The sequence below is a fragment of the Sylvia atricapilla genome, chromosome 5 (genome assembly GCF_009819655.1).
Source record: "Sylvia atricapilla isolate bSylAtr1 chromosome 5, bSylAtr1.pri, whole genome shotgun sequence".
NCBI classification, from domain to species: Eukaryota; Metazoa; Chordata; class Aves; order Passeriformes; family Sylviidae; genus Sylvia; species Sylvia atricapilla.
In genome coordinates this window covers 41309748-41337590 of record NC_089144.1, presented here as the reverse complement: position 1 = coordinate 41337590, position 27843 = coordinate 41309748, and the positions used below count along the sequence as shown (strand labels likewise).

The 27843-nt window shown below is 37.3% G+C and overlaps 1 protein-coding gene and 1 long non-coding RNA gene across 4 annotated transcripts in view; one reads left to right on the top strand and one right to left on the bottom strand.

The window, feature by feature from the left end:
• Positions 1-27843, bottom strand: part of LOC136361384 (uncharacterized) — a 402734-nt gene that overhangs the window by 272672 nt on the left and 102219 nt on the right. The window lies entirely within an intron of this gene.
• On the top strand, positions 17931-26455 carry MGAT4C (MGAT4 family member C). The gene is made up of 3 exons (XM_066318489.1): positions 17931-18244; positions 22445-22592; positions 24400-26455. The coding sequence occupies exons 1-3, from the start codon at positions 18104-18106 to the stop codon at positions 25554-25556; spliced, it is 1446 nt and encodes a 481-aa protein (XP_066174586.1). The 5' UTR covers positions 17931-18103; the 3' UTR covers positions 25557-26455.

Sequence of the window (27843 nt, the reverse complement as noted above, 5' to 3'; positions counted from 1 at the left end):
ATGTTTTCGTTTATGTTCCTTGTTGCATTGCCTTGTATTTCTTCGTTTATTTCTTCTTTAGCTAACTGCTATTAACATGGGTTAGTTAAGTGGAACTAACTCTAAGGCTGAAGAGGTAGCCATTTTATTCAAATTAGTGTTAGCCTGTGCTGGGTAGATTTTAATGAAATATCCATAAAGTAGCATAAATGGAAATTAGTATCCTGACTCTACCATGAAAAATAAAAGTAATTACACAAGAGGTGTGCTAAAAGCCCTTGAACAATAAGCTGTCTCTAATTATTAGTCTGTGACCATGTGGATTTTTACATCCTTGGAAAATTAATTGTATAGCACTAGGAAGATTTTGCATTTTTCCTCCTACTTGGCTCATGCTGCTTGCCATGCATTTGTTATTTCCATTTTCCTTTGCTTACTACTGTGATAGGATTCTATCACCTGCTTCAAATAATATTTGGAGAAAATGGTTCTACATTTCTAGACTTCTCAAAATCTACGGCAATATCAAAAGACAGGAGTCATCTTACCTTACTTTACTCTTGAAAAAGTGGAATAAATGGAAAGAGTTTACATATTCAGAGCACCTTTCTGAAACAGCTATCTTAGCATACCTTTGATTATTTTATAATGAGTACCTGTGTGAGCAGCATGGATTATATGACTAATGCTTAGGTGACTAAAACCAGAGGACGAATTCTTTCCTAAGGGTTGAAAGTGTTGCTGTTTCTACTCAACAAGCTCCAAGGTACTGCCCTCATAGTTCAAAGTGTGGGAGACTGTGACACAATAATTAATTCTTGGGTTTATGTCTTGTCTAGGCTGCTACTATATTGGTAATTGCGTTCTGTCTTTTTGATTATCCTATAAAAAATTATCCCATTAAAATTCCCTGTTAAATTTATACATACCCCAACAACGGGGACTTAAAGCTCATGATCTCTGTCCCAGACTCCCTCACATTTACTATCCAATATTGTTTCCATTCTGTATATTTCTCTTGCTCCTTGTAAATCAGGAATTTGACAGTCCTGTCCCTGAGGTACACCCAGGAGATGCCAAATTTAATGTTTTCTGGGCTCCACATACATTTCGCTTATTGTGAGTACCCTCCCTGTGTGTTGCTGATGGTTTGCTTAGAGAAAGTCCAAAAGTCAAAAGGAGTGAAGGGTTTCTGGTGAGTCATAAGCAGGACAGTCAGGCACTTTACTGGACGTCCCATTGTTGTGGAACACTTTTAGCATTATATTTTCCATTCTTATGAGATTGCTTTTCTCAAGATTCTAGAAAAGGAATGTAAGTTTCAAGACTTGCTGCTTTCTAGAAGACACCATAATATTCCTCTTGAGGTGAGCAGAAACCCTGTTGTACAGAACAGTTCTATCCTGTGCCCAATGTGCTCAGCAGACCAAAGCAAAGGTGACAGTGGTGGGTGAGAGCATGAATCCATGTTGTGTAATTGGTGTCATCCCTACCAAAGTCTTATTTTTTTTAACCTTGTCTTTCATCTAATAAAAATAAAGAAAAAAGGAAAAGCAGCTTTCTTTTAGCCCAGAGTAGAATGAAACACCAAATTATATGTTTCACAAGCACAAGAAGAATCAAGCTATGTCGTGTTGGCCTTTTGTATAGTGTTAAATTAAATCACACATTACTCAGACTTTCTAATTAACAGTATGCTATGTGGAAGAAGTCTTTCAGTAATTAACCTTTCAGTTAATCAAAGCACATTTTCTGCTTCTCTACCTCTTAAATCTATTTCATGTTTTTTTCTCCCTTTATTTCTTATCATTTACTTTGCAGTTAGATCTTGCGTTTGAAATAGTAAGATCAAGTCCCTGATTCACAGCTATCAAAATTTTGAGCTACAGTGTAAGATCACAGAGAAGAGTAAAGCTTTTTTTATTTCTAATAATCCTGAATTAAAATATCAGTTCTAGTATGATAGAATAACTCCCATGAGCCATTTTTCTTGGTTGAAATCGTATACACTAATAAAGAAGTTCTGCTTTTCATTCAAAATGAATGGTTATTCATTTTAGGAATGTAGAATTCCTTTTGTAAAGGGAGACAAAATTGTTACTTTTGTATGCAATAGAACTTCATCAAAGTTCTGAAAAATGAACTCACATATCACCTGCAGATTTTCTCTTCATTTTCCACAGTGTTTCAAATTCTTAAGCATTTCTTAGGTAACAATTTTTGTCACTGTAGTCTATAAAAATATGGAGTCATTTATAAAGAAATTGCAGTACATATAGGAGGCTTAAAAGCCAACATATAAAGATTTGAAAGTATAGGGAGGTCAGGTAAAAATCTCAAAAAGAATTATCTGCTTAATAAAGTAATTTTAAAAAGTGCAAGCTCTTTGAAAAATAGAGTTTTCTCCAGCAAAGAGCAATTTTTTTTTTCTGTCTTGTATCCACTTAAGGAAGTAGAAAAATGTATTTCAACTTGACTACATGGAAGAGAGTAATTGCCAAATAGTCAGCCTTAGTGATCTGCTAGTTGACGTTTTATCAATATTTTTGCTGAATTAATTAATTTTTACTTCATGCATGTGTGTATTCATATTTTTAACTAACATAAACTTAGAAAAGCCTAAAAATAATCTTCTAAAGAGAGCGTATCTAGTGACAGAGCTAAGGGAAATGGATTTAAACTGAAATAGGGCAGGTTTAGATTAGATATTAGGAAGAAATTCTTTACTATGAAGATGGTCAGGCACTGGAACAGGTTGCCAAAGAAGCTGTGGATGTCCCATCCCTGGAAATGTTCAAGGCCAGGTTGGATGAGGTTCTGAGTCGCCTCTGTGAAAGGTGTGCCTTTCATGGGGGCTTGGGACTAGATGATCTTTAAGGACCCTTCCAACCTAAGTGATTCTATGATGTAATTATTGAAACGTTTTATACTTTTGCACTTCTTTATAAATCATTGCACACTCTAAGCCAGTATAAAAACACAAACTGCATTGTCATGTAGTTTAACAGAAACAATAAGCAACAGAAAAACGCTGTGTATTTACTGAGCTACAGAACATGAAATATTCATGCAAAATAAAAACTACAAAAATGCAGCTAACAGAATATGCAATTTATTACTAATCATCTTTGTTTCTGTAGATAGACCAAAAAAATAACTAGGCTCTTTACAGCATGCAGACTTGCTAGGATGCCCTCTTTTAGGCAACAAACCAACTTTTCAAGTATCATGTTGAAATAATATATTGACAAGGTGGAATCACAGAAAGATGTTATTTCACCTACTGACATTACAAGCTTACATCATGTTGATGTTATATCATATTAATTTTATACAGTCAGGGGTCAAAAGAACATCAAAAGCCTAGGCTGATATCTACAGTCCAGATGTAGTAGAAAGTGATGCTGAAAATGTTAGTTTTATATTAGAATTTCAATGGTAATCAGAGCTCAATCATTCAATGGTATGGAAATTTCAATAACATTGAAATTCTTCTACTTCTCCTCCTAAGCCCAGTTTTAAAAAATACTGTATACATCCTGAGCAACTATTAGATACTATGTCATACTGAGAGCTGATAGCACCTAAAAACATAGATGCATTCTGGGTTTTGGTTTCATGCTCTGGAAGTCACCAAGAAGAGTGGGAAGCAATCACATTTTCCATGTAACTTCACAGTGCTTCTTGAAGTGTTTACTTCCAAAACTCATGGCAAAGCATTAAAAATATCCCAAGCACAAACATGCAGAAATTTTGCAAGGAAAGAATTCTAAAAATGTTCTAGTACATAAGCTACTCTTCCTGCCATATTTATTTCAATCAAAGATTGACAACTAAGAAAGCCAGAATTTTTGGCTTTTCTCCTTCATTATTCTTCCTATGCTTATTTTTTATTTGCATTAAGGATGCATATAAAATTAATAACTGTAAACTTAAAACAAAAGAAGTCAAGTATCTGCCTGATTTTCCACTTGCAGACAACTCAGTCATTTTCCTCTAATTTACTACAGTTATATGTCTGAGTCACATATTTCCGATACTCAAATCAGCAAGTCCCTTTGTGCTTGCTTGGCTGCATTTGCAGATATGTTTAGTCCCACTTCCCTAACCCACACACTGAAGAGCTGTCATAAAACTTAGTTGATAAATATTTACAGTTGAAAAATTTTGTTCATCATCAATACTATGAATAGTTTCTTTTCCAAGGACATTGTGCCTGTAGTTGATGAAGATTTGTTAATGGTCTCTAGGGCTTCCAGTAAAAAGTGTATTCTCACACAGCTTGCAGCCAGAAAGCAGGGCTTCAGCATGCAGAGCAATTGTTCCAGAAGGCAAACACTGTAAATTATGAATGCTCCCCTTCCTTCTCCTTTCCTTACCTTTTATATCTGAGCTGAGATCAAATGGTGCAGAATATCCCTTTGATCAGTTTGGGTCAGTAGGCCTAGTTGTGTCCCTTCCCAGGATTTTGGCCACCCCCAGCCTACCAAATGGTGAGAGACAGCCTTGGTGCTGTGCCACTGCTGCTCAGCAGTAGCCAAAAAACACAGGCTTGTTATCAGCACCTTTCTAGCTACCAATGCAAAGAACAGCACTGTGAGGGCTGCTGTGGGAAAATTAACTCCGTCTCAGCCAGACCCAGTACTTGGGTTGAATACTCCACAATGCATTGAAGTGAAACAGCTCTCTGACTTACTGTCCTGCCATACAGAAAACTTATTCCACCTAAAATAAGTTCCTCCATCAACACAACTTAAGGGCATGAGTCCACTGTGGCTCTTTCAACTTTTATATATCCTGCAGTAAAGCTACTGGGTACCTACTGTATGGCATACAGGTAATAGTTTGTCTACTGTGGGCTGTACTGGGATGAATCTATTGAATGGAAACTCTAGAAGAAAAACCATGTTCTGGGTAAAGCCAGGGGGGGAAGCTGCAAAGTCTGATACTTGGAGTCAGGGAACTGGTTTGTGCAATGCACAAAGAGAACTGTCTTGGGATAGACAAACCACACTCAAGCTTCTTAATGGAGGGAAACTTGTAGCAGTCTACTGCAGGCAAGGCATGCCAGCTATAGCACCATAGATGGGGATGATGGAGGATGTGACCTTGTGTACTTGTAGAATGAAGACACTTCTAAGGATATGTGTAGGTGTGTGCTGTAGTTCCATGTTTTGGAGACAGAGAGTTATTGATTATGTGCTGTTCTTAAAAAGGAATTAAAAATAAATTACTAAGGGAAGGTGAAAGGAATTCCTCCCTTTGTTTATCTATAACTAAGTATGACATCTCAGGCTGTTTTTGTAGCCAGCGAAGAGAAATGGGCATTTTGGGGGCACAATTCACCTGATGTATTTTAGAAAATAGTCTTTTATTGGGATGAATCACCATTTAGAAATACTTGTCTTCATTGGCTATAAATGGAGACTAAGTGTGACTAGCTTAGGTGTCTGTGTTTGGCCAAGCAAATGTCATTTTAGGAAGACAATGAAGCACAACCCCACTGAACTCTCAAACAACAGGGCATATATTTAATAGACATATCACCCAGCAATCAGTAGGGGAAAGTATCACCTCAGGAACTTTGTGCACCTGTCAAAATTTTATTATGTGTTCTTCTGTTGTAGTCATTCCTGAAAGCTTTATTTGAAAAGATAGCATGTCTCTTGTCCTTGAGACTCACTAAATCTATTTACATTGTAGCTCATTAGAAAAACATAGGGTACTGAGATTTTATGAGCATTTACAACAGTGTTTCTTGCCAATGCTGAGTTAGACTTTTGTTTTCCCTGAGCACTCTGTAATATCACTGGTGGTGAGAAGGCTCTGCAAAAGGTGATTCAGAAGGCTATTGCAAGGTTGGTGCTTTAAAAGAACCAGTATGAGCAAAGTGGAATACATCATTACATAAGACCCATCATTAAACTTTTTTCTGCATTTTAGGAGCTATTTAAAAATAAGAGTTAGTTTACCTACAAGGGGCAAAGCTAGGAAGTGATGTAAAATATAGAATAAAAAGGATATTATTTTTTAACTTGAAATGGAGATTTTATTTATGTGCTTTTTGTTTTTACTTTATTTAAGATATTGTGGATATTGTGGTTGCTTTCCTTCTCAGTAAAAACGCTACACTTTGCTCCTAGTACATAGCTCCAACTAGAAGTTTAACTTTTCAGTTGGTCTTGTTTGAACTTTACTTACAAAGAAATGTAATTTTCTAGTGAGAAACTTTTATAGTACTTTCTTTCCCCCAAACTCTATAATTCTCTTTGCTTCCAAAATACACTGTAGCTGCTGACATTGTAAAACTGAGAAAAAACAGATGTCGAAAGTGCACATTTACATTTATTGAGCCTATTTTTGACCATATAGTGAAAAATTTCTTCCTGTTCATGTATTGAATTTAATTGAAATAACTGGTTTATTTATTACATATTTTATATTTATTACATATTTTTATATATTGATATGATTTAAGACACATGAAAGAGTCTTCAGACACTAATGTGAAACAATATTTTACAGCTTCTTCAGAGGAAAAGTGGATTGGAAGTTTACCTTAAAACACTGAAGAAAAAAACCTCAAATATATTTATTAAGGATTTATTCACTACTAGTCTACTTTGACTATTTAACAATTTATTTGGAAAAATAAGGAATTAAAAAATAATTTTAGTATTAGAAATCTTGATTACTAATAGTATTTTATTGCCATGGCTTGAATTTATTTATAATAATTAAAATTTAGAATAGTGGAAAAAGTAGTTTAAGCCTTTATTGATCATCAGGTTTGACAGGTGGTAAGCATAAAACAGCCTATTTGGCACACCTGACGTGTTAACTACATCATCCAGCTATTTGTTGATGTTTTTTCTTCAGTTTTGCTTTGTTTTGTTTCCAAGGAAGGCAAAGTTCTGCTTAGGTTACAAAATTATCCTTGGCACAACCTAACAGATACCACCAAACATAATGCTACTAAAATGTAAATTGAAGCTAGAAATAAAATGAATTAAACATCTCCCAGAAAAAATGGGAAATTAATCTGCTGCGAGACAGAGGTGGTAACACCTTCTTCTCCACTATCTCTTTGAATAATGGTGCATCAGTTCAATGAAATCAGGCTTCAGCTGCTCACTGAATAGCAGAGATTTCCACAGGCAAAGGATTTGGAAAGATGTTACCTTCTCAAACAGAACTAGTTTTACTTGACAGGTCACAGAGATAAAGGGTAGCATGGCCGTGCTCACTGAGAGCAGCTGTAGATAAGTCGTGCTTGCAGAGATCCCATGCTACTCAGCTTCATGGATCTAAAATGCCTGCCAGCTTGGCATGAAGCTTTTCATCCAAGGTCTCTTTTTCACTCTGCCTAGAGCCACTTTTATGAAGTCTGTGGGAAATATGATGATTAAAGTTGAATTCATCATCATTGCAATTGGAAGCTGCTAGTGCACCTGGTCTGCCTCCCTTCTATGAAGGATTTGTTCACAAGGTCTCTAATATTGGCTCAGAAGGCAAAAGCAGTGCTGATACTGGCAAAAGAGCTATTTACTCCTCCCACTACAGATCCTGCTTAGCTTGCATGATCAAATTGCATTAGACTACAAGATAACATTGCAGATTTTAGGTACCTCTAAAACCATCTTCCTTCCTTATGCAGTCAACATCAATTATTGTAATTGATCAAGGCCAAACTACTTCATAAATAACACAGTCCACTCAACAGCAAGAATATTTTTAGTTCTTTCTTGTTAAAAATTAAACTAATGCAATCAAGATTTTGAACTCATTAACAGTTTTGGAGATATAAATTGAGTTTCTGCTAGTTAGTCTGATTTCAGAATCAAAGCAGAAGATGACAAATTTTAGATGTATCTTGTTTGCACACTGGACTGCTTCTGTTGAAAATAAATTTTAAAAAAGAGTATGTTTTGGATGTGACAAAACATTAAAAGAAAAGACAAACAAATACAGCATTTTGTAAAGAATTTTCTTCATCTTATATATGGTTATTCATTAAAATTTACTGAAGTTTGTTGTGGTTTTGCTTTATTTTTTACAAATAATAAGTGAATTGTTGGTCACACACACCCATCCATATTTTTCTAAGCCTTCTCTAAAAACCAAGTTATTTTATTGATGGGGAAGCTGGTGCCTGGGATCTCATTGGAAAGTCTTAATGAAACTTTTATCTTAGAAACAAATTAGCAGTATGGCCAATGAAAACAAATTTTCTGGCATTTAGTTTTCTAATCTATTTTACATTATTTCCCAGGGGTACCATGACCTTCACAGATACATGGCTTTGTGCAAGTATGCAATTATATGGTAGAATCTCATGAGTTTGAGAGTTGCCCTTAAAATTAGCCAACTTTCTAAATGGAATTTTTTCCTCTTCTTTCTAAATGGAATTTTTCCTCTGAAAAATTAAACCTAGTCTAGGTAGATGTTAAAGCACCCAACCATGCCATTAATAATAAAAAAATCAAAAATAAAAATTAATATGAAAAAATGTAATAAAAATATTTGGAAGTCACCCAATTAAAAAAATATTTATTTTTTGATCTTGGAAGTGTCCCCCAAATTCATATCATTACATAAGCTCTGTGAAACAATATGTAAGGATGCTAGGTAAAAACATTTTTCAATACTTGATGTAGGTCCATCATATCCAAAACCAAGAGTATCTCCTCAGAAGTGAATACTTATCACAAAAAATATCATTCTTTCTTAATCAGATGAAATCTCTCAGGGTTGTGCGTCTCTGCTAATGCTGCCTTCTGAGAAGCCACAAATACTGTGAAGCAAGAAGATGATGGAGAATTATTGTCACAACTCAGTGCCTAGAGCCCGCTTTAGTGTTAAGGTTACATCAAATGATAGGTTGAAATTAGTCACACATATATGCAACTGCATGCAGGCTCTTTGTTTTTTTAGTTGAGAGGTTTTGTTCTACATCAGGTTTACAAATAACTAAATTATTGTAGATGACACAAAACTGGGAGGAGTGGCTGATATGCCACAGAGTTTTACTGCAGTAGAGAGGTACCTTGACAGGCTGGAGAATTAGGCTGACAGAAACCTTGAGTGTCAACAAGGAGACATTGAAAATCCTGCACCAATAACAGCCCCTTACACCAATATATCCTGGGGACCACCCAGCTGGAAATCAGCTCAGCAGAAAAGGACCTGGCAGCCACAGTTGACGTGAATTTGAAGAAGAGCCAGTAATGTGCCCTTGCAGCAAAGACTGTGAGGAAATAAAGAAGATTGGCAAGGAGTATTGTAAGCACACACTCAAGTGACTTACAGCTGGGGTGTCAAAAAACACATATATCATATTAATTGCTGTTTAGCCTTGTGTGTTTGACAAGCAGAACATCTGTGTTTAGATAATATAGGCCTGTGATAGGCTTAGAGACACCCTATCAAACATTCTGGCGATTTATTCTCTGCTGCAAGAAAGATCAAGTACAATGGTAAATTCTCCCTGTGCAAATCCCTGATACACAGGCAAAACCAGCAGGTTCAGTGACCTTAGGTTACATGGACCAAGCTCTACAGTGCCTGCAGCTCTGTTTGTGTGCCTGGGTGATATTTTGAGGATCCTCAGCTGGTGGAGTAAAAAAATAGATGTACTCTGTGCATTTTCTTGATATTTTTATGTTTGTTCTTGCATCCTGCCTGTGCTGACTTACACAAAGGCAAATGGCATCCTGGGCTTCTTAGACAAAGCACTGCCAGCAGGTCAAGGTTGTGCTGTACTTGGCACTGGTGAGGCCACTGCTAGAGTGTTGGACCCAGCTTCAGGTTCCCCAGTAAAGGAGAGACATGGACATGCCAAACAGAGTCCAAGGAAGGGCCCCAAGGATGTTTAAGGGACTGGAGCATCTTTGCTATAGGAAAAGATTGAGACGAGACAACTGGGAAGGCTAAGTCTGGAGAAGGTGAGGCTCAGAGGGAATCTTACACTGTATTAGAATACCTGAATAGACAATACGAAGAAAACAAAGCCAGCAGTGCCCAGTGATAGGACAGAGTCAATGGGCAAAAACTGAAACACAGGAGGTTCCCTCTGAACCTCATTTACTGTGTCACTGGGGGTGACAGAGCTCTGCACATGCTGCCCAGAGGATGCATGGATCTCACTCCTTCCGTATATCCAAAAGCTGTCTGGACACATCTGAGGGCACCTGTTCCAGGCAGCTCTACACAGACATGGAGAGTGGAACAGCAGACTTCTAAAGTCCCTTTCAGCCTTTCTGTGATTTTGCAGTTCTCTGAAATAGCCACTAACCTATCTATTATGTGAGGCTACAGAGTATGCTGATGAGAAAACCATTAACTGATTTCATCAGAATCAGATGGAAGTCTTTTCATCAAGGTTAGTCAGCCTTGGTCAAACACTTCTGTTCATGTTTTTAGTCCCAAAATTAAGTTTGTCTCTGTCTCAGTGCAATTCTACTAAAATGGGGCTGTCGATGGCACTTGACAAGCTTTTAGCTCTAAACCTTGAAGGTTGTGGGACACTGAGGTATAAGTTAACACATGGAGGAAGTGTTGCTGAGATATTAGCTCATATAGCTAATTAATCTGTGCTTTGGATGAATGGACTGAGACCTGAGGTATCTTCACACGAGGATATCCCTCTAGTTTATTCTTGCTGGTCCCTAATAGACTCAATGAATTTAGCCTGTAGTTTCTCATAATCCCAATACTCTCATACAGTATAAATGTACTGTGTGACAGCTATTATATTAATTAAAGTTTTATCTTCTGTTAAATTTATCAGTATTTGTGCCCATGTGTTCCTTTCATTAATTGATGAATCAATGGATAAAATCTACTGGGTATACATTTAACTTAATGTCTATCTTCATATTTCTAAAAATTCTCTTATCTGAATGATGCCCAGTGCTATTTTCAATGGACTGTTTCTCCCTGTATTTCTGATGCAGATTTATACCCCACTCCTGTATTTCTAAAAGCTTCTCTCACTGGATGTCACAGTTACCTGTTTTCCCCCTCTTTGTGCCCATGCTGTTTTATTTTACTCTCTGCTTTGTCTCTGTGGAGCAGAAATTCAGGATTATTTCAGGTTTCTTAGTTATTTTTCCTATGTTCCAGGCTTTTTTCACATACCATTAACTCGCTTTCTATATCATTTTTCTAAAACCCACATTTTACATTACAACTTACTTGATAAAATATATCCAGTGGTATACAGCCATCCATCCAATGATGGATTAGATAGTGCTTTACCAAGTCAATGCAACTTCACACTTCTTAGTCATATCTTCCCCTTGATTAGACTTGACGCCTCTGTGCCAGAAGAAATGCATTACATTTCGCTCAGTGTTATAGCCAGAGTTTTGTGAGTCCATTTTATATCACTCTGAAGCTGTCAGACAGGAAAGACACTTCATCCAGCAACACCTGCTTTGAATTTAAGCTCTTTGCTTTTCTGTTTTGTTCAGTAACTTCTTTCAGCTGAATAATCTGTTTCCTCTCAAATTCTCACCCCTTTTCTAGAACTGTTGGGGTCAGTGTATATCTGTGTGCTACATTAATGTTTGAAATAATATCTCACTTTCTGTGATTCAAAGATAATTACGCCTTTCAAATTCTTTTCTAAAATCTAGTTCTTTTGCCCATCTTTTTATCAGTGTCAATTTTGAGTAATCTTCATACTAATATATCTCAAATTTTTTTAACTCCCTGTATCTACAACCTGGATTTCAGACAATATAATAAGATTTAAGCCATTTATTTAATGTGTAGCTGCACAATCTACTTATGACTAATTTAAAACCTGAGCTCCTCTGGATTTCTTAGCTTCATTCTGAGTTAAACTTTCCTTTCCTTCAAACTAGTGTTTATTTCCCTGTTGCTAGTGGCAGAAAACATCCTGCCTGTCAGCCTTAAACATTTTATATGCAGATTCAGGCTTTCAGTAAGGCAGACAGTGAAGCTGCCTGAGAGTCTATCTGAGCCCCATGGAATAACCTATCCATTACAGTTCTCTACTACACTACCCTCCATAGCTCAATTCTGCATCACAATTTGGATTTTGTTTTTTTAATTTTGTATAAGAAAATCATGGTACATGAAAACGTAATAATAACCATGTGAAAAAATCTGGTTTGTTTTGGTTTTTTTTGTTGTTGTTGTTGGTGGTGGTTTTTTTTGTTTGTTTGGTTGGTTTTTTTTTTTGTTGTTGTTTTTTGGTTTTTGTTTTTTGTTTTTTTTTTCCCCCAGGGGTTGGGGGGAGGGGAAGCATTTCCTTTTTGACTTTATAAAGATGACTGAATGCAATCCTTGAGGTATTGTGTGCAGCCTTCCAAAAAGAAAAACTGAAAAACACATTGGACAAGGATTAAGAACTGCAAGTAAAGCAGTTCAGTAACAGAGTGGTAGAATGCTATATCACAAAACTGAGAAATAAAGTTCCTGCTTCTGAGTGTCTCAGTCAAATTAGGACTGGCAATAAAGTTCATAAAGGTTTTAATAATCCAATCACGGTTTTTTTGTGTTATCTCATATAATAAATATGGCAGTGGATCAGCTCCACCTCCTGGAATATGGACTCTACAGTGACAGGAAAAGCTACATGCCTCATTTGAAAATATTAAAATATTAAAATAATTAGTTGCCATTTCTCACAGCCATCAGTGCCTCTGTAAATAAGGAGCTTTTTTTGAGCTGCTGGGGTACAGCACTCAGGCAAACCAGAATATAAAATGAAGATGACCTTGTTGCCCCACCCCTGTACAGCTGTAGATACAAGCAGATTAATTGTGCTGTTTAGGTAAGGCTAAATCCTTAATTCATGTTGGCATCCTTTAGGGTAAAGTAACACCACAGGGACTTTTTTATGTATCTGCTTATGGAGGAAATATGTAAGAAAAGTATGTGATAATCTCTAAAAGCAGGACAAAACACAAATCCCTAGTATTAGCAGAACGTGATGATGAATTAGAATGGATCAAATATGAAATGGTTTTTCAGAGTGAGTGTGTATGAATGTGGCCTAGAGAAATTATTCTACAGATGGCAAAAAGTCTTTTCCTCTGAAAAAGGAAAATAAGGAAAAAAATTCTTGCTTTATGTATTTTATTTCTCTTGGGAATAGCCATATTGAAATCCAAATAGAAATTTGTTTTAAAATTGCATTATTTAAAATTAAACTTAAATGTTTTAATTTAAATTTTTGGTTTCAAAGACTTGACTTATTAAAAAACAGTCTCTTTCTGGATGGTCATTTGGGATTTACTTTTTAAAAAAATGTTAAAATTCTTCTGGGTGTTGCAAGAGAAGACCTTGCATTGTTGTGTGAAAATCAATTCTTGATCTTTTACAAAGATTTCACACCTTTGTAGATCCTATAAAGAATAGCATCTACACACTGTAAAGGTATGTCATTGCATTTTGGCTCACCACCTCTTCACTGTGTATTGTTTTAAAAAGTCAAAGGAATTATAGGTATATATTATACATTACCAGGTAAAATTGCACACGTATGTCTGATAGCAGCACATACATGTACATAGAGATCTGTCTTACAAGTTCTCTCTCTAGAGACTGAGGAAAACAATACATTTCATTTAGAAAAGAAAATATTTATAATTTATGCATGTTTATTAATTATTTTAACTGCTTAATGCCACCTTTATGAAACAAACTGAATTTATACCATTCTGATAGCTACTCAATTGTGCATGAATAATGAAGGCATAAAATCTTCAAGCAAAGCTGTGCCTTCTGAATTGAATTGAATGAAGCTTTTTGTTCAATATCAAAGTCAAAGAGTTTTAGTAATGGTGAATATTCTGCTCAAATGATCTTAAAGAACATGACAGGTCTCACTGCAGGAAATTCTGAGACTTTTTCAAAAGATGAATGGCATTGCAAAAAAAAAAAAAAAAAAGTTTACTTTTCTTTATTTTAATTTTTTCTGTGCAAATTTCCCTGGTGCAGTGTTCCACAATATGCAATCCACACACCGGATACAGAGATGCAAGCCGAAGCAGCTCAAGGAAGAGATAAGGAATTCTGCATGTACATATCAATGACTCTGGGCGCGTTCTTAGCTAAAGGCTTACACTGTAAGGATGTCCAGCAGCACCGGCAGATGGACTATGGTTGGGGGACAGCGGTGAGGAGCGCAGGGACAATGCTGAGGAGCACAGGGACAATGCTGAGGAGCACAGGGACAGCGGTGAGGAGCACAGGGACAATGCTGAGGAGCACAGGGACAATGCTGAGGAGCACAGGGACAGCGGTGAGGAGCACAGGGACAATGCTGAGGAGCACAGGGACAGCGGTGAGGAGCACAGGGACAATGCTGAGGAGCACAGGGACAATGCTGAGGAGCACAGGGACAGCGGTGAGGAGCACAGGGACAATGCTGAGGAGCACAGGGACAATGCTGAGGAGCACAGGGACAGCGGTGAGGAGCACAGGGACAATGCTGAGGAGCACAGGGACAGCGGTGAGGAGCACAGGGACAGCGGTGAGGAGCACAGGGACAATGCTGAGGAGCACAGGGACAGCGGTGAGGAGCGCAGGGACAATGCTGAGGAGCACAGGGACAGCGGTGAGGAGCGCAGGGACAATGCTGAGGAGCGCAGGGACAGCGGTGAGGAGCACAGGGACAGCGGTGAGGAGCACAGGGACAATGCTGAGGAGCACAGGGACAGCGGTGAGGAGCGCAGGGACAATGCTGAGGAGCGCAGGGACAGCGGTGAGGAGCGCAGGGACAATGCTGAGGAGCACAGGGACAGCGGTGAGGAGCGCAGGGACAATGCTGAGGAGCACAGGGACAGCGGCGAGGAGCGCAGGGACAATGCTGAGGAGCACAGGGACAGCGGTGAGGAGCACAGGGACAATGCTGAGGAGCACAGGGACAATGCTGAGGAGCACAGGGACAGCGGCGAGCAGCCGGCCGGGGCCGGCACGGACGGGCCTGCGCTGCCCCCTGGTGTCAGCAGCGGAGTCAGAGCCTCCTCCGTGCCGGGATCCACCGGGGCGTGCCCTCCTTGGGGCGTCCCTTCCCTCCCGGGCCTTTACGTGGCACGGACCTACCGGGAGATCTGATGAAAAAACCCCAGTGGCGAAATGTTTTACTTTCAGATGTTTCTACGTGCAAAACAGTGATGTAATGGCTTCGTGTGAAACCAGCAGGTGTTCTCTGAGTGCGCTGTGCTCTCCTCCCTCTGTTCATCAGTTTTAGTTATGACAGTCCTATGTTCCTCTAGCCTCACCTATGTAATTCCCTCTATATTTATTCCTAATCCAACATAGGGATGATCTAATACAGTATGACCAGGAAATAAAGTTCTAAGCCCATTCCTCAGCCTCGGGGACTTCAGACAGGCGACTCAAAACAAAGATGGGGAAGCTGTGTAACACCGCAGTCCAGCCAGCAAATGTCTCATACATTCATCTTGCGACCGAAAAAAAGCCCCGTTTCTTTATTTCCAAGTTTGGGGTGGGTTTTTTTGGTTTTTGTTTTGTTTTGTTTTGTTTTAAACACAAGGGAAATGTAATATGCTGGCAGTGACTGCAAGCACCCTAACCCAGACTAACTGCATTTTCAATAGTCAGGATAGTTAATGCCACTAATATGAGAAGTGTCAGTATTTAATCCATCCAGTGATCCTCTGATTGGTTTTTAGAGGAGTGTAGTGGTTTGGAAATCAGTAATTGTACTGTGAGAAGAAGGGAGGGGGCAGGGGAGAAGGGAAAATATAATGAAAAATGAAACCCAAATTGGATGTGTAATACAGTCTTTTCTAAAACAGGGGCAACCTTTCATTTCCACAACAGCTTGCTGGAATCCACAGACAACTAGCAACCACTGTGCTGTCACAGGGAGTTGCAGGGGTATAGAGAGGCCTAGTGTTTAGAGATTCATGTCCCTAACACCTCCTTCCTGAGATTTATTTTCAATGCCCTTAGATATTAAGAAAAAGATATCTACACTGGTGTTTTAAGCTTCAGAATAATTAGGTTTCTGTAATTCAACCCACCCTAAACAAACACAGACAGAAATATATTGTTATATATTGTTACTGATTCCTCTTTTTATTCATGCAGCCTGTAAATTGGTTTTATTCTCAAAGTAGTGAATATAAAAACATTCTGTGTACAGCCAGCCTCTATTTACTGCAGTTCATTTTGAATCTATAGATTCCTTGCAATTACTAATTGCATTGCTAATGTTTGATATATTTACCTCCTGGTTCTCTAGAGTCTAATGGACTCATATTTTATACTGTTAAATAGGTTTATTCAGTTTGGCAAAACAAATATACATTGGGTTTTGTGCTCGGTAGGTTCTTTGTTATTAGGACAGAAAATTTTCTATATGACATGACAAATTGTTTATGGAACTCCTAATGTGGCCTATTTCGTATCAGTGTAGATGTTCAACACTTTAAAAAATGAAGGTATTTAAATGCAGGGTTTAATCATTGCACATGTAGTGTTTTTCGTTACTTCACACAGGCTAGCTTTAAAGTCTTCATTTGTATGTAACTTCTATATGTTAAATTTGATTGAGAAATCATAAATATCTGTGCAAAATAGTCAAAATAAGAGTTAGAACATAACACATAAATAATAAGTTCATAGTCTGCTGTTTTGTTAATAGTCCCTCAGAGTTTGGGCAGTGAGGTCTTTAATTTAGGGCCAAATGTTGTTCAAACACATACAGTCCTACACAGGTTAGTCATAACAATTTGCTGGTCAAGAACAGCATTAATCTTGTTTTACAGAGTAAAATTACTAAAATAAATATGCAACATTGTGATACGACTAGACAGTCCTCTTTCTTGATCTTGAACAGAAATATTGAGGGGCTTCATGATCTCTGTGCCACCCTTATTTGATTTATCTAATTGAGTTGGTAAAGATTTCACAATACTCTGCTTAGATGTGTCTGGTCTAAGGCAGACACCCACCTTTCTTCTGAAGATGGAAATAATGTCTCCACTGAAAGTTTTTCCATCCTAGTACACAGGGCCAAGGCTAAGGGATGTTAGACAGTCTTGCTAGTGCTTTTTCACTTCAGGGAAGGTACCTTATTTCTTCCTGGAAGCTCTGGTGTACAGAATTCTTCTATTGGTACTAACACTGAGTCATGCAATGATTTCCTCCTCGCCTGTTGACCTGTTGTTCAGAGGAGACACAGGTACATGGGGGAAAATGCTCAGCACCATCTCTGGCCACCAAGTTGGGATTTGACAGTTAAGCAGAGCAAACTCTTGGATCTGGTTTTCCAAATAATGGGACGGGACTGACGGGAGACGTTCCTCAAGCTTTGTTGTGACTTCAGCCTCAGTACCGGGTGGACATGAAAAATAGCAACAGCTCACTTCTTGCCAACAGCAGCCAAAATTCTCCGTGTTACAAAGCCTTTTAAAAGTTTTCTAACCAACAGCAAATTGTTAGGAGCTTACAGGCACCTGCATAAATCAATCATTAAACTACATGTATACCTTATATCTAATAATAGGTGCTTGTTTCATATTTCTTATTACTCAAGAACTTTTTATACTCATCTATAAAGAAAGCACAGAGCTTCATTATTAAATTTTTCTATTATCTTGCTTAATATATTTTCTACTTGCTAAAGCTTAACTCTACACCGCATAAAAACACAGTCTTATTGTTCCGTGTCCTCATTCTTGTATCTTTTTAACTTTAGGCCTACATCCACACTGCTATTAGAGTTTTCTGCTTTTTCTGTTTCCCACAGCAAACGGTTGATACACTTCTGCCACAGTGACATCATATGACATATATGACATATACCCACTTTAAAATGGGTTTAACAGCGGCTATGTGTTTTTTCTTTACTGACACGCACAAAAAATACACAACAACAACAAAAGAAAACAACCCACAAAGAAAGAAACAAAAAAAAGCAGCTTAGTTTATAGTTAAGATTGTATAATAAACCTGAAGATGACAATGGTTAAATGAAATTAATTCTGCCTGGAAGTGCAGTCTATATATGTTTGAAGGGATCTGATAGATCTTAAGGTAAGTTTAGTTGTTGTCATGCTTATCAGGAGGACCATTCTTGTAATACTGTGGTTTTATTCATAGGTGACACCACTGTATGCAGTTCCTCACGAGACACAACTTGAAATATTTTGATAAAATGAGATGCTTGCGGAAACGATCAGCAGTGTCGTTCTTAGGAATCCTTGTTGTTTGCTTGCTGTTCATGAACTTGTACATTGAGGATGGTTATGTTTTGGTAAGTTGCAAAGAAGTGATCCTGGAGCAACAAAAGAGTAAACACCCCGAGTAAAACAGTAAATTGTTGAGGATAAACTACATCTGAACTATTTGTGTGAGCTGGGAACTTGTTTTTCAGTATACACTGCAAATCTCACCTCTGAATACTGCATTAAATGCTATAATAGAAATAAAATTATAAAAGAAAATTTACACCCATTCCATCTACTTTAAGCTCCTTGCATAAATAATTTCGTTTTAGTGAGTTTATTTTTGTGTTTTTCTCACTTTCTGTAACTCATATTTTAGTCTGACGGGTTCAGTGCTACAGCATTAAAAATTAGACAAATAAAACCTAATGTAGGTTTATGATTTTGAAAGAAAAGTGTAAATATTTATGTTAGGAGTTTCAACAAATAAGCTACTGACAACATAACATAACAGTTTATCTGTAACCTGGGGTTGTTTCAGTGCTGAATGCCAAGTGAGCCTGGAGCCTTGATTAATGGATTGAATTTCCAGTTCTTTGGAGATTGGACTGGGCCCAGTAAAAGAACACAGTAGTTGAAAAACTGGATTTTTCAAATAGTAAAATGACTAAACTGAATTTGTTATATTGTGATATTACTAGATAGTGCTGCCTTTATCTTGAATTGAACAGGGACTGTATGGATTTTCCAATATTTTGAACGGTGAATTCTGATCTCATTTACATCTGAAAAGAAACATAATAGTATGTCAAAAAGCGTAATAGACAAGTAGTAAAATCCTTACATTATTTATCAGAATCATATATACAGGACTAATTATTTCATTTTAAAATATTATAGTTATAAAATTACTTATAAGAGTATTGTAAATATTTACTATATTAATATGCTAATACTTTTTTAAGCCATTGAAAAGGTAGCCCATGCTTGTAGAATGTTACTCCATTACAGACATATTTCTTTGTCTAACACTAAGGTCTTGCACTTTGTTATTTATTTAGCATTTCTTGGTTGTGATTAAATTTGACCTGGCCTTTTTTCCTTTTGCATTTTCCCTTATGTTTCCTCTCTGTTCACTAATTGCTTCAAAGTCCCACAGATGTTTCTAAAAGTGCTTTTATTATCACTACTAATGGTGTTCCTCTTGGCTTGTTTTTGAAATTTTTCCTGTTCTATTTGCCAGCTCCCTAGATGGCTCCATGTCTTATTCTTAATTTGCTCTGCGCCCTCCCCCCACCCTCCTTTTATAAATTCACTCTCTTTCATTGCTTCTCTCTTCACAGTTCTGGCATGTTTGCATTCATACAGCTCTCAGCCAATTCTCTTGCCAAGTCTCCTGAGAGTTCTTCCAGGTCTCTTGATACCTTTATGGTCTATCAAGTGTTTTTCAAGTGTGTTAGGATGTTGATTTTTCAGCTCATTTTTTTAGTTTTATTCTCAAATTTCCTGACTCTGTCTGACAGCTCCAAACATACCATGTCTGGTGTGTTTTGTCTGCTGAGGTAAAAGATGAGCAATTTCAATGTTTGTGGAAAAGAAATATACTTGGGGAAAGCTTTTGAGGACAGCAGGCTAACCAGTTTCCCTCTAGGAAGGAAAATCTGAAATTCCTCAGAGCCCCAAAGGCTCTCTGAATTGCAGCCAGTCTCCTGCTGGACTGTCTTCTAAAGGTAGCTGGGTAGAAGGAAGACAACTGACCCGGAGTTCCTCGTCCCAGTCTCAGGCAGCAGGCTGTGCAAGGGCTTGTGATGTTGGTGTCTCTGGCACCAGATATAAGACAAGTATAGACTTATTTTATAGACTTCAAAGACTTAGAGTATTAAAATTCCATTCATTTTGGTAAACCTTAAGAAGGGAGAATAGAAACTTTCTGGTTTTGTTCAGAGGATCTCACATGTCCAGAGAATCCCTTCACTGTTTTCTGCAGCAGGATATTTGCTGCAGAAATGGAAAGTAAAGGCCCATGTGGCAAAATAGTTGAAGTATGTTGGGTAGAGGGTGTGCAGCTGTGTAGTGCTGATACGTATGTATTAGAAAAGCAGTTTAAAGTGCTTCACTGCAGCATATGAACTATACTTGATCAAGCATTTTTAACACATACTAAGCTAAAATATACCAGATATCATAATATACGCAAGGATGTCTTATACCTGTTCAGAGCTGTACGTGGATTGTAAGTGCAGCATATGTGTTCTGCATTCTCCTGTAAATAATGATCACTATTTTGGGCACTATGCAAAGAATATCACTATTGTTGTTGACACAGCATCCTTAGCAGAGCAGAACATCTTCCTAAAGGGTGGAAAACTTTGGCACTTCATCCTATGGCACCCACATGAAACTCCCAGCAAACACTGGAAGTTAGAAGTTAGTTAACAGATGAAAGCCAAAACCATTCTAGAAAAAGCTAGAGAAGAAAACCAAGGAGAGCTAATCAAGTTCCTGAGCTTCACTTACCTCTACACAGTAGTCGGAGATAAAAGAAACAGATTTCAATATTTTGAAAAAATCCAGATTTCAGTTTTGCCCATCATTCAACAAAAGAATGAAATAGCGACTGCTAAAAAGAAATGTTAGCAACAAAAGGAATTTATTAAAGAGGAGGGGAAAAGGAAAATTTTTGTGGTCAGTTTAGATATTTTGCTTGTTAAAATCAAAACATTTTCTTCTGACATTGTCTATTTCTAAACATTTTATGTGGCAAAACCTCAGCAGAATAGGTTTCCATTCCAAAACTTTATGAAACAAGGAATTTTGGTACTCCATTCTGGAACTCATGACACAATTTTTTGATATTAAAAAAAAAAAGGGGGTTGAAAAAAGAAAGTTTTTTGACCAACTTTTTTTTCTTTTCCATCTGACATTTTTCATGGAAAATCTCCTGAATTTTTGGTGTATTTTCTTTCTAGATCATTGAGTTACATTTTAATTTTGAACCTGATCATCAAACTTCCTCCCATAATTTATGAGCAAATGCAAAGTGGCACATAGGCAGTAGAGAGAAATACTCAAGAGACACTGAGGATCAAGAGAGCATAACAGTGCAGGTAGATGTTCCCTGAATGTCTGCCAAAAATCTTTACTTAGCTCAGAAGTGGATTATTTACTACTTCAATGCAAGAAAAACAATAAACTATAAATGAATGTAAGATTGGTTTACAGAAATATTTCTTTGTGCTATAAAATATACCTTTGACACATTTTTTATTATTTGTGCCATTAAATATGAGCTCTGTTTACTGTTTCTGTGGTTGTTCTTGTTAGCAGCAGTGCCATTATTGCACAATGCTCCCATTTAATGACAGATCCAGAAGTTTTAGTGCATTACCATACTGCATGTATCAGAAGAAACAAACTCATTCATACATGTGCCTGTCATTAATCTAAAATCAAACCAGATAAATTAAATAAGCATTCCTACATTTAAATTCAGTCTTCATGACCTATTAGATATTTTCCCTTTTCTTAATGACTAAGGAACAAATTTTCCCTGAGGCCCAAGTGGCCTTATGGATAGGGCACTACTGAAGCCACTCTTTCCTTTCTGTGCCTTTACTATGACTGGGGAAGCCTCTTGGAAGAAAGGACTGAAGAAGGAGGCAGGAAGAGGAGGCGTGGTGATAAATGTACCTTTTGACTATGCCATCAAAACATGTGTTCTCCAGATTCAGAGAAACTTTTACGGTCTGCATGACCACATGCATTTCTTCTTGTCCCAAACCTGAGTTGAAGCTCCTCAGAAAAATGTGAAAATGAGCCACATGTCAGGATCTTTCCTTTTCAGCAGTTTTGGTAGATTTTTTAATCACTGAATTTATTTTTTTTTAATCTTACCTTAGTTTGTTTCTACTTCTGTGAAAATTATCTTAGCTATAGCTGAGTGATGTTTTCTTATGCCTCTTTTGAATGCCACAGCATTTTTGGGCCAATAATATAATGTTTGCTTTTTTTCTTTTCCTTTTACTGTAATCTGAAGATTTATGATAGATTTTCTGTATCCAAAATGTATGATATTCAGTAATGCTCGTTTGTTTGGGGGGGGGGGGGGGGGGGGTTTCTTTGTTTGTTTGTTTTTGTTTTAAATGAGGTGACATCTACATGCTATCATGAAATCTGAAACTGAAAAATGTTACTCTTGGAAACCTGCCTGTCCATGTTTCCCATCTAACTGGCATTCACAAATGTGCTTCTCTCTCCCTTTTTTGTTATTTTTGTTTTCCTGATAATAGGAAGGGGACAAGGAATTAATCAGAGAAACAGCCACGCACCAGCTCAACCCAGAGCGTTATGTTCACAGTTTTAAAGATTTGTCTAATTTCTCAGGATCTATAAACATTTCCTATCGCTACCTAGCTGGCACACCTTTGCCAAGGAAAAGTAAGTAACTGCAAACTGAATGTTGCAAAATGATGTGGTTCAAAAAGGCGTGAAATCCATATAGTCCCTGTGGTATTTCTAAGCAAGAGGGGCTGAGTTAAGCACTGACAGTCTCAAGAGAGTTAGTGAGACATCTATCATAGGCCATTTTTCAATGGCTGCTAGTCCCAACCTAGCAGTGATTGCCCCACAGCCTGATTACCTTCTGACCAGCTGCCTGACTTGTAGATATCCTACAGGCAGCCTCTGGATGGTCTGTGTGGGCATAATTCCATGGATCTCCTCCCAGGCAAGAGGAAGATGATTTAGAAAGCAGAAGCAAGGCACGTGCTAGTGGTGTTCTGCAGCCACCCTCTGAGACCACACTGTCAATCTCTGTATAAGCAGTGAATCCAACCTTAAGCATGCTTGGCATCACATAGATACACCCCTCAGGTACACTATTCTGCTGGCCCGGCAGCTGCAAATGGACCTCCTCACTCCTTTAGCTGTGCTAAAAAGGGAGCTGAATTGTGCTATTATCAGGACAGTAAAGGAGGATTCTGCTCACTGCCATCTGCAGATGGACTATTTAGTAATTCTTATTTCAGACATGGTTCAAGACTTTCCTCTAAAAGTGAAATATGACCATACCTAGACTTTAAGCAGGTGTCCTTCAGGGTCCAAATCAACCATTTCACATACTTAAACATGGCTCTGAAGTCCAAGCCCAGAAGGTAAAATAAAATAATATATGAGTTGCAGAAAGCGATAAAGTTTGTTCAAATTAGATTTGAAAACTTTGGGGCTCTGTAGGCAGTATAAATTACTTCTGGCGGTTGTACTTCACTGTACAACTTAATTTTGAGCAACTTAACCTTGAGGGAAACCCTGAATCACTATCAGAGCAGTCTTTTACAAATGACTTTTTAAGAAAGTTGGGGTAGGTTCAACTTAAGTATACCCTTTCAATTACAAAGTCTTAACATTTTTTACATCAGAAGTTAAAAATATAGAGATATATTAGCAAATATTTGAAAAAAAATCCTGATTTACAATGCTGTAAAAATGCAATGGCAGTGACTACAAAACAACAGAGATTAAATTTCTTGTTTTATAAGATATATCTCTGTCTAGAAAGAATGTAACAGTATTAAAAATTATTTGTACAAGCAAGAAGTTCTCATCTACTTTAAAATAATGTCTAAATTGCATATTCAAAAAGAGTGTTCCCTGTGAAATATTTAATGAGTCCTGATAGAGAGTTAGAAGAAAAGCAACTAGCAAGGAAAAACTAGACAAATTCATCTAAAAATGAGCACACTCAAAAATAATAATACATTCAGAATTCATAAAACTGTAAAGTTTTGAATTGATGTAATTAGACTTCTAGATGGCTTAAAATAATAAAAGTGCTGCATTTGGTAGTTCCTTGCTTTCAAAATATGGTGTGAATAATCCCTTCATAATCCCCTTTCTTTTAGCAGATTTACAGATGTATCATTGTATATGTGGTTTTGTCTACAAGGCATAAATGTTCATACTGCTTTGGCATTTGTCCCCAGCATGCTACTCCTTGCAGTAAACAAGTGAATGTTTAGCACAATAGTCTCCATATGTCTATTTGCTTGCAATATCACACTTCTTAATGAAAATTCAATGAAGGTCCTTTATTGCATGCAGCTTAGTAAATTCACATACCAAATTTCTCAGTCTTCACCATTCGCGAGGTTTATTTGATATAAACACAGCTCTGGAGAATATCTTTGTGATGGAATTGCTTCCAATATCAGATACTGAATTTTTGTTTGAATTGTCTTTTGTACAGGATATCTTACAATTGGACTATCCTCTGTAAAACGGAAAAAGGGAAACTACTTGCTTGAAACCATCAAGTCCATATTTGAGCAGTCAAGCTATGAGGAACTCAAAGAAATTGCAGTGGTAGTACAGCTGGCAGATTTTGACTCAGCCTGGTGTGAAGGGATGGTCCAGGATATTTCACAGAAATTTGCACATCATATAATTGCTGGCAGATTAATAGTTATTCACGTCCCTGAGGATTACTATCCTGTACTGGATGGCCTTAAGAGAAATTACAATGATCCTGAGGACCGTGTGAAGTTTCGGTCAAAACAAAATGTAGATTATGCTTTCCTTCTAAACTTTTGTGCTAATCTTTCTGACTATTATGTGATGCTGGAAGACGACGTTCGCTGCTCAAAGAATTTTTTGACTGCTGTGAAGAAAGTAATTACCTCACGAGAAGGGTCCTACTGGGTGACGTTGGAATTCTCCAAGCTGGGCTACATTGGAAAGCTTTACCATTCTCATGACCTACCACGCCTGGCCCATTTTCTATTGATGTTTTACCAAGAAATGCCTTGTGATTGGCTGCTCATCCACTTTCGTGGGCTGTTAGCTCAAAAGGAGGTGATACGTTTCAAGCCATCTCTCTTCCAGCACATGGGATACTACTCATCTTACAAAGGAGCTGAAAATAAGTTGAAGGATGATGATTTTGAGGAGGAATCCTTTGATATCCCGGACAACCCACCTGCAAACTTGCACACCAATATGAATGTATTTGAAAACTATGAGGCAAGCAAGGCTTACAGCAGCATTGATGAGTACTTCTGGGGCAAAGCTCCTTCTACTGGGGACTTCTATGGGATTGTATTTGAAAAGCCCATTAAAATCAGTAAAATTAAAGTTGTCACTGGAACTGAAGATCGGCAAAATGACATTTTGCATCATGGGGCCCTGGAAGTAGGTGAAAAGATTGTAGGCAGTAAAAAAGGAAGACAATGTACAACTTACTTGAGACTAGGGGAGTTCAAAAATGGTAATTTTGAAATAACAGATGTAGAGCACAAAGTTCTGTTTGATATTAACTGCATGAGAATACTTGTCACTAAAAGTCAAAAAGAATGGCTGATCATTAGGAGCATTAGCGTCTGGACCTCTCAAACACCAAATCAATAAAGCAAGATCACCTGTGAAGGTACAAAGTGCATACAATCAACTGGGTCACAACCGGTGCCACTCCCCAAAAAAAAAGACACTTCTAGCTCTTCACTAGAGACATAGAATATCTGGGGAAATCACAAAACAAGTAAAGCAATTTATTTTTTACCAGTTTGGTCAGGCAATATACAAACATTTATTTGTTGAAAATTTTGAATTTTATAAAAAACAAAAGGTTCTCAAGCCTCTCTTGAGATCTTTAAACCCTTTTTTATTATTTCTCTGAAAGAGAGATCTTGTGGACTATACAGAACAAAAAACCCCACCATCTTATAATTGCCAAAAGGTTTTAAATCTATGACCATTATGTTGTGAAAAGAAATTGGATTGCACCTTATGCACATAAAAACTTAAAATCTTACGGTAATATGCGTTTGTACTGTAGTTGGTAATGTGTTTCTTTTCCAGGCAGTTGTGACAAGGAGATCTGTCCTGAAACTGGCAGTTTACTTCTGAGCACTGTAAGAAAATAATGTGGCTAGTCATTGCAACTTCTTGTCAAAAGGGAATGTATAACATTATAAATCTGACATGACAATTCTGTAAAAAATAGATAATTGCATCTGTTATTCTGTCTCAACAAATATCCTTTGTTCTTTTTCCTGGGTCCTTTCACTGAAATGAGCACTACTTGGATTCTATATTACCTAAGGGACCAATTTACTCTCTTTACTTGTTCAAATTGCCTCACACCAAGCAAGCCTTCTGCTTGAGTACCAGTGTCAGTATCAAACCCAGGTACCTCAAGAGCAGCACTGTTCTCTTAGGGAGGCATCTTAACAGATCTCAACTTTCACATTTTCTGTTCCTTCATGATATGGAGAACTCCCCCTGACAAATTTGCAGACAGCTGAATACTACAGCATGGTTTCCAAGGATTGTCATACCTTCCATATCTACATGTCCAGTTCATGCATGATACAAATGCAAAGCATACTAGGTTAATTAGTTGGGGGTGAATGTAATCTCCAGTCTGTTCTGGATGATCTATAGTCAATAGAAAAGACACAAAACGAAGAATCTTAATGCAATGAGAAATTATTTTGTTTCTGAACTGGAGAGATTTTGGTGTATTTTAGGAGTTTGTAAGTTTTCTAATTCCAATTGTATTAGTATTGTAGACATCTTCCCACTGCCTCTGGTTATTTCCTGTAAACATATTTTACCTGGCTTTAGAAAATAAGCAGAAAAGTTCCTCCAGTCCATATTACTTCAGTGTTAGCTCTGGGCTTCTAGTGCATTACACAGGGAGGCTGCCTAGCATATCGTTTACACTACATGCATACATTTAGATTAACAGAATCTATGGAGTTTTATCCTGTCCATAAGAAATTTCCTAGATTATCTCAGTAGACACACTAAGAAATATATGAATAGCAAGTGCAACAGATATTAACACTGTATTGTCAATCTCATGAATACTGAGCTTATCATCTGATTGCATTTAGGGGGTTTAGTTAAACCTAGAAGGCAAGAATTAAATTTAAAGGAGGTTTGCACTGACAAAGACTGAGCTAGCTAATGGATGACTACATAAAAATCTAACATTGCTATTTCAGAAGGATAAATTATTTTTAAAATCTACACATAACATCAATGCAATTGATTTTCCTGGTTCATAAATCTGAATGAATTCAGGGCCAGCTTTGGCAAATCACCCAATACAGAGGTAAGGTATATTATCAGATAAATCTGCTGATATATGCTTCTACATAATTCAGAAAAACATCTTTTTCTCAAAGAAAGTCTTTGCTTCTTTGTTCCTTAATATACACCTAAATCTGTTTTTTTATATACATATCTTCAAAAGATTAGAAGTGTCATACATGTTTGATTTGAAAAGGAAAATGAAAACTCTTTTAAGAAAACAAAGCAAATACATGCTAATCTTAAATTATTATAAATACTTATGAGGGACTTGCTTTTTAATATTGATATTCCACATTGAAAAAATAATTAGCTGGTAAATAGTTAATAGTTAATAACTTTTAGGTTTTTTTATATATAAGCTGTCATTCTCTTATTTTTCCTTTTATGGAATCACAGAATAGTTTGGGTTTAAAATGTTCTTAAAGTTCATTTAGTTCCAACCCCCCTGCTATGGACACAGATGTCTTCCACTAGATCAAGTTGCACAGAGCCACCTCCAGACCAGTACTGAACACCTCCAGGGATAGGGCATCCACAGCTTCTCTGGGCAACCTATTCCAGTGCCTTGTTGTCACCCCAATAAAGAATTTCTTCC